At 42.6% G+C, this 8314-nt stretch overlaps 1 protein-coding gene across 1 annotated transcript in view; it reads right to left on the bottom strand.

The window, feature by feature from the left end:
• The window catches only part of LOC109840015 (O-acyltransferase WSD1-like), a 69580-nt gene continuing 62025 nt past the window's right edge, over positions 760-8314 (bottom strand). Inside the window, exons 5-6 of the mRNA XM_020408508.1 lie at positions 1251-1388; positions 760-1154 (exon numbers count right to left, since the gene is read on the bottom strand). Coding sequence (XP_020264097.1) covers positions 1002-1154; positions 1251-1388 — 291 coding nt within the window. The 3' untranslated portion in view covers positions 760-1001. The remainder of the gene's footprint in view (positions 1155-1250; positions 1389-8314) is intronic.

Raw genomic sequence — 8314 nt, 5'->3', positions numbered from 1 at the left:
AGCGGATCGCATTGTGCGCGTTCACGAACTCGGGGGCGGTTCGGTGGTGGTTGGCGTGCTTGATGTTGTTGGTGGCTTTGACGGACGCGTCAGCGATGGGGTCGGTGTCAGGGGAGAACGTCCCGGTGATGCTTGAGATGGGGTCGGTGGATTGAGGGAGAATGTTGTCGTTTTGAGCGAGGAGGATGGGGAGGGGGAGGAGGAGGAGGAGGAGGAAGAGGAGGGGGGGCAGTTTGAGGATTGGACTGACTGACATTGTATTTTATGGAAGAGGAGAGAGGAGGGGAGATTGACGAGGATGGGTGTTTTGAATTGCGTTGGAGAACTAGGGAAGACAATTTTGATGCGGGACTATATTTGGGAAGAATACGTGAGGATTGGATTTTGTTACGGAGGGAATGGAGGTTGACGGTTTTGTGACGAGGCTTCTAGTTTAGGAGGGAGATATGTTGGATTTTTTTTTACCAGGGTTAATTGTGGTTAGACCGCTTACTGTCGCCCAATTGCAGATTGACCCCTGTAGTTTTATGGTCGCATTTAGACCCGGTGTGATTTTCTTCACTCTTTTACATTCAGAGAGTTTTTAAATTAACAAATAATAGAGCTCGTGAGGGTAAATGAGTCGAAAAGAATTCACCCACAAGCAATAGAACTACAAGGGGTCATCCGTAATTGGAAATAGTGTAGGGGGTCAATAATGCATGTGTAATTAACCCTGGTATAAATCAAAGGTTAAATTTGTTTCCAGCGACAACCATATAACTTTTTAAAACAGCGAACAAGTCAGCAATCATTAAACTGCCTTGTATGCATCTCTCTTCTTTTTTATTCAAGTATCTTGAAGTGCCATAAATTACAATGACATCAACATCATCATTTTAAAATTCTGAAAATTCTTAATGCATATATATATATATATATATATAGAGAGAGAGAGAGAGAGAGAGAGAGAGGGGTATGTATAGGTAAAAATAATACCAAAGTGGCAAGTATTTTTCACCTTAAGATGATCTTTCTACAACCGCATCTTTAATAAGCTTGAGAGATTCAGCAAGGTCTTGTAGGAGTTGGTGAGGATCAGGAACAGTCAGTTCATCAACCGCGAGAACCATCTCCATCTTGTTCATGTAACTTTGGAAGTGAAGTGTAATGGCCTGCCAGTGTCGACATAAAATGCTCAGTTATACATATATGTTACTTTTCGAATCATCTGAAATATGTACGTATAATCTGATACCATGGGAACGTACTTGTGGGTGTCCGTAGACGCTAGCAGCAAGATACACGAGTGGGTGGCCACAAAACCCTATTTCGTCAACGGGTCCCGCGATGTTGGACAGTAAAACCGTTGTGTGACGGAAAACTCTGTAACAAAGTGCTGCTGCTGCCTGTAATTTCCATCAGAAGAACACATTGCTACGGAAAAATTTATAGAACATAACACTTGAATAAAATGAAAGTATTATAGATATTTAGTCATGTATGTGTTTTTTGGCAACAGGTTAAGTGAGGGGTTATGTGTGAACCCACGTGAATGAATTCACGTGAACACGTGAAGAGCTGGGGACCACATGTGTGCGTGGGTGAATAAGTCGCATGAAGAGATTAATGAAGAGATTAAATGCGTAAAAAAAAGCCAGGTGCGGAGATACGGCCCACCCGAGTTCATTAGTCTATAAAATCCTATCCTAGGGTTTCATGTGTAGGTAGGCAGGAGTGTGAGCGGCTGCAGCAGTGCGAAGGCAGGGGAAAGGTGCAAGGAACTTTGATTTTGGCGGCTATGAATTAGTTCTCGGCTGTGGGCGTGCTAAGCAGAGAAGAAACAAAGGGTTTGTGTGCAGTCTGTTTTTCTTTCTTGGGCAGCGTGTAGAGCCGATTTGAGAGAGTTTTTTTTTTTGTGCATCCCCTATTGAGAGTTTGTGTGGGGGTTTAGATTGAGTGATTGTAAACCCTACTTGTATCTCTCCCTCTAATAGTAGATCCCCCCCCCTCCTTACCCCGTGGACGTAGGCAATTTGCCGAACCACGTAAAATTTGTGTTCTTGCTGTGATTTGTAATAGCTTGTAGGTTCCCTTGACGCGCAGTCCTAGAGCTGACGAGAGGAAGAGCTGATATCTCACTTTGATGAGATATCTGGCTTTTGGTTCTTGTTTTCATTGAGAAACGAGAATTTCATTGTGATCTAATCTCTTGTTGTGCACCTTGCGCACCGGAGGTACTGCCGAAATTTCCGCTGCGCACAACAAGTGGTATCAGAGCTCCGGGTTGGACTTGGGAGCTTGTTTGAAGGATTCGCTGAAGGATTCCTATTTGAAGATTAGATCGACAACATGGGTGAAACAAGCACATCGGGATCGTCTCTTAAGAAGATGATACATAATTTGAGCATCAATAACATGAAGATTGATGTTCCGAAGTTCGACGGCAAGATTAATTTCGGATTGTGGAGGTGTCAGGTGATGGACGCCTTGGACGCTCAGAATTTGGAGGAGACTCTTGAGTTACAAGAGAAACCTGCCGAGATGGAAGCTAAGGTTTGAAAGAAGATGAATAGTAAGGCGTGTGGAGTTATTCGGTCATGCTTGACGCCGGATCTTATTTATGACGTGATGAACGAGACGTCGGCGAAGAAGATGTGGGAAACACTCAATGAAAAGTATCTTACTAAGAGCATTGAGAATCGGCTTCACTTGAAGAAGAGGTTTTACCAGTTCAAGATGAAGAGGGGAGTTTCCATTAGGGAGCATGTTAACAACTTCACAAAGCTACTTTCAGACATGGCCAATGTGGATATATCATGGTTGAGGATGAAGACAAGACGATGCTACTGAGGATGATTATGGTACCTTTGTTCTCACTATGATTAATGGAAGAACTACTGTTAGTTACAAGGAGGTGACCTCAGCGTTGGTGAATTATGAGTTGAGGAAGAGTGTTGATGAGTCCTCCGAGAAGGCATCGGGAGATGCATTAGTAGTTCAAGGCCGTGGTTCAAACCGAAGCAGAAGGTCGCGGTCTAGAGGTGCACATCGTGGGATTCGTAGGAATCAGTGTGCCTTTTATAAAGAGGATGGACATTGGAAAGCCAAATGCCCAAAGTTAGATCGAGCCGAGAAGAATAAGGGGAAAGCTGTACAAGCTTCAGAGGTGAATGTTATCAAGACTAGTGGCGACAATTTAGATTCGGATTCTTCGGACTATTCGTTATCTGCACTACCGTCAGTTTGTGTTGCCAATTCTACAGAGTGGATGTTAGATTCGGGTGCTTCATACCACATTTGCCCTAGGAGGGATTGGTTCTCTTGCTTTCAGAAGTTGGAAAGAGAGGATGTTGTGCTCATGGGTAATGGACATGCATGCTCTATTGGTGGTATTGGTACCGTTCGGATTAAGATAAGTGACGGGATGGTGCGGGAGTTGGAAGAAGTGAGGTTCGTTCCGCAGTTGTCGAAGAACATCATTTCACTAGGAGCTTTGGTGGCATCTGGCTATAAAGTGACCTTGATGGATGCACGTTTGAAGGTCACATTGGGGTCCATGATTGTGATGAAGGGCGTCAGAAGGAGCAATTTGTATTATTTACTTGGAAGTACGGCGATTGATAGGGAGATGACGACTTCATCAGATTCGGCTAGACTGTGGCGTTGTTTGATGCTGGGTTATTTGATTGGTAATGTCGTGCATAGGTTATTGAGGAGTGCTATGACCTGCAGTTTGAAGTCCTGTGAACCCATTGGTATGAGAGAGAAGACCAAGATGGAGTTTGGCACTTCTATCCATCATTCGAGGGGTCTTCTGAGGGGTGTTCATTCAGGCATTCGGGGGCCTTCCAAAAGAGCATCATTGGGAGGTAATAGGTATGTGGTTTCCGCAGTTAGGGATTGCTCTAGGCATTGGTGGGTTGCAACCAAGTCCCGTTGGTGTGAAGTCCTAGAAGCCCGCAACAAATGGAGGAAGTGTATTGGCAGAAAGGTGAAGGTACTTCAGTCTGATGTTAGAGGGAGGTACAAGAGGCACCTATTTCTGCATTTGTGCCGAGCTCACGGCAATTGGAGACACTTCATTAGTGTGGAAACTTTGAGGCAACGTGATGAGATGGCAGATTTGGGGAGCTGTTCCTTTCTGGAGGAGGATCGGCGTTTAATGTCGAGCATTGGCATTGGTGTGCGGGCTACGACATGTTTGGGCCATCTTATGTATAGGTTGCCGACTGCTGCATATAGAGATTTTAGATCTGGTGGAGCTACTTTAGATTTTGGGTTGCGTCGGATGTTTGGCTACTCAGCACTTGGTCACATCGTGGATGTGAGATTTGATCCGATAGCACATTTGGGATTCAGAGGCATGTTTGATTATCAGGTATTGGCTTCTGACTTTGTTCTGAGTAGGTATGTCACGTTTAACTCTCGGCAGGTGGAGAGTGGTGATCAGATATTTGGGATATCATAGCGGGTGGAGAGTGATACTACTCCACGTTGGGTGGAGACTCCAGATCATACTGCATCATTTGGGATTCCAGCTGATGTGATACAGATTGGGAATCGTGTTGATTTGGATGCAGATGATAGGTTGATTGATTCGAGTGCAGCTGATAGATGTAGTCTGGATATGGCCATTGGTTCATCTCAGGTGGAGGTGTTTGGATTGTTTCAGTTTGGGGCCATTGGAGGTGCTATCAGCCGCAGACTTGATCGTGATGTTAGAGAAGGGTTACGAACTCTTCTAGTGGATTGAGGCCTTTGGAGGCCGTTTGGGTGAACTACGTGAAGGCTTGATTCCTTGAGCAAGAGGATACGTAGACAGTCTTTATGATGCAGCCGATTTGGTGAGCGACATCGATATTTAGGGTGAGTGTTTGCACTCCCATTTGGGTCTCAGCAAGTGAGGCATTTGGTGTAGTCGGTGTAGGCTCAGTTTGATTGGTAAGTAGACACTATTTATTTTGGGTGAGTGTTCGCACTCCCGTTTGGGTCTCGACGTGTTGTGGATGGAGTCTGATGTCATGAGTCCATTGCCATGGCGTACTGGACGCAACAAGTGAGACATTTGGTTTGGTTGGTGTTGGCTCAGTTTTGAGAAAAAACTTCGCCGAGGTGGAGAATTGTGAACCCACGTGAATGAATTCACGTGAACACGTGAAGAGCTGGGGACCACATGTGTGCGTGGGTGAATAAGGCGCATGAAGAGATTAATGAAGAGATTAAATGCGTAAAAAAAAGCCAGGTGCGGAGATACGGCCCACCCGAGTTCGTTAGTCTCCTAGGGTTTCGTGTGTAGGTAGGCAGGAGTGTGAACGGCTGAAGCAATGCGAAGGCAGGGGAAAGGTGCAAGGAACTTTGATTTTGGCGGCTGCGAATTAGTTCTCGGCTGTGGGCGTGCTAAGCAGAGAAGAAACAAAGGGTTTGTGTGCAGTCTGTTTTTCTTTCTTGGGCAGCGTGTAGAGCCAATTTGAGAGAGTTTTTTTTTTGTGCATCCCCTTTTGAGAGAGATAATTGTGTGAGGGATTTGAGAGTTTGTGTGGGGGTTTAGATTGAGTGATTGTAAACCCTACTTGTATCTCTCCCTCTAATAGTAGATCTCCCCCCTCCTTGCCCCTTGGACGTAGGCAATTTGCCGAACCACGTAAAATTTGTGTTCTTGCCGTGATTTGTAATAGCTTATAGGTTCCCTCGACGCGCAGTCCTAGAGCTGACGAGAAGAAGAGCTGATATCTCACTTTGATGAGATATCTGGCTTTTGGTTCTTGTTTCCTTTGAGAAACGAGAATTTCGTTGTGATCTAATCTCTTGTTGTGCACCTTGCGCACCGGAGGTGCTGCCGAAATTTTCGCTGCGCACAACATTATGAAGGATCATCCCCAAGTTGACCTACTTATAAAACATGAAAACTTGTACCTCGAATAAAGTTGCTTGTTTTAATTTGTCAACCACGATGATCCTTTTAGACAGGTTAAAATAGGGTTAATTTCACATAGACTCCATGTGGTTTTAACGTAGCGCGGAAGTGATAACCACAGAATCCACCAAGGGTGTTCTCTGAATCCACAAAGAACGATCTTTAACAGAAAACATGAAGCAATCTGAAGAAGTCTGTGACTTGGTTGTAACTGAAAAAGAAGAATCTGCCTCTACCGAAATTCCTCCTAAGGTGCAAACACTTGATATGCATGAAATGCATGATGGTGATATGATAATGAAGATGGATGAAATGCATGCTATTCTTAAAATGGTTGAGAGTGATATTCAACATATTGATGTTGTCCCGATAGAGGAGAATGATAAAATAGAGAGTGAGAGATATTCAACATATTGATGTTGTCCCGATAGAGGAGAATGATAAAATAGAGAGTGAGACAATTGATGGTATGTGTGAATTGCTTGGTGGAGGGCTCGAGGCAAAGAAGATGAAAGAATTATGTATGGAGTATGAGGGGGAATTTTTTTTGGAAATAATGATCATTAATAATTTCAACAACAATGAGATGATACCGCCGACACTAGAATATAGGAAGCAACATGGAATATATTTAGAAGAGTTTTTCATGCCAACTACAGAGTCGCATGTTGCCAATTACATACACATGTCATGGGAAAGATTAGAAAACGAGTTTTATACAGAAGAAGCCCTAGCAGAGGAGACAAAACAACATATGGAGAAAATCAATGCTAAGGGGCTGTTTGGTTCGTTTCCTAGATATAGGGAAATGCATTTCCATGTACAAAAACATAAGTTTTGAGTTTTCCAAACTTTTCCAAGAATTAGATTGTTTCGCTTTGGTTCATGCAAAAAAAAATGGTGGGAAACCAATGTATTTATTTTTCTTGTGTTTGGTTCGCATGGAAAAAAGGGAAAACTTTTGTTTATATGGCAAAAAGCCGACGTGGCTGCAGTTTTCGTCGATTTCACAAGGTTGAGGAAGGTATTTGAGGAGAGAAAAAATCTGATGTGGCGGCAATTTTTACCGAGTTTCCCTTCTTCAACCCTAGCGAACCAAAGATGGAAAAAAAAATTGACGGAAAGCTTATATCCTACGTGGTTAGGAAAAATCTGATGTGGAGGTGGTGTAAAACTTTTCCACCGAGTTAAAAAACGAACCAAACAACCCGTAAATATAAGGCGGATGCATATCATTGCAAGAGAAGAAAATTATTTATCAACGAAGCTACTATTCTAACAAATATAAGTTCGAGGTCGAGCTTCTTTCAACAAGGGGAGACTGATGTAGGACGTTTAATCTGAGTTGGAGTCTATTTAGATTAGGAAATATAGATTAGAAAATAAATTCAATTTTAGAGTCAAATTAGATTAGGAAACAAAATCAATTTTGATTTATGATTTGTTTCCTCTATTATAAGGAGTCTTTTTAGGATAGAATTTGATACTTTCTTATTTTTGTAATTCTAGTCTTACCAGGAGTCTTATTTGATACTTTCTATTTTTGTAATTCTAGTCTTACTAGGAGTCTTATTTGTTTTTCTATTTAAGAAGAGTCATGTAACCCCAAAGGAAGAATAACTTTTCATCAATAAAATTTTTATTTTCAATATTTTCTTCGTGGATTCGAAGTTCTTCGTGGATTCGAAGATCGTTCTTTGTGGATTCAGAGAACACCCTTGGTGGATTCCGATGTTATCACTTCCGCGCTGCGTCATTCAGGAGGAATTTCGGTAGAGGCATGTTCTTCTTTTTCAGTTACAACCAAGTCACAGACCTCTTCAGATTGCTTCAAGTTTTCTGTTAAAGCATTGTTGTTTGTCACCAAGAGTTCCTTCTTCTCAGGAGTCTTTATCTTAGATGACTCCTTTTCTGTAAGAGGCTTGAGCACAATTTGTCGTCCATCTTTCTTGAAGATATAAACATTGTCTCTGCTCTTATGGGTAGCTCCATTATTGAATTGCCATGGCCTACCTAAAAGCATATGACAAGTATCCATCTCGACAACATCACACAAAACCTCATCAACATAAGTTCGACCGATAGAAAAAGATACTCGACACACTTCATCGTTCTGCACATCATTACCCTTGTGAATCCAGTCGATCTTAACGAGAGGTATGTGTTTCTCTGTCTTCAAACCTAACTTATTCACCATACGCCGAGAGACAAGATTCCTTCCACTGTGACTATCAATAATAATATTACAAATTTCGGCATCACGGTACATATCGTACGAAAGATATTGTGCTCTGGAGGTGGTTCTTCTTTCTTTATTACTTCTTCACTATTCTTCCCAACTCTAATGTCTTGCTTAAGATCATTGTCCCTGTTGAATTTATCATATGGAGTCGGATCACGTCGTTGGCGACCATCAAC

The sequence above is a fragment of the Asparagus officinalis genome, chromosome 5, assembly GCF_001876935.1.
Source record: "Asparagus officinalis chromosome 5, Aspof.V1, whole genome shotgun sequence".
In the NCBI taxonomy this organism is placed as follows: domain Eukaryota; kingdom Viridiplantae; phylum Streptophyta; class Magnoliopsida; order Asparagales; family Asparagaceae; genus Asparagus; species Asparagus officinalis.
This window is presented reverse-complemented; position numbering and strand designations above follow the sequence as displayed.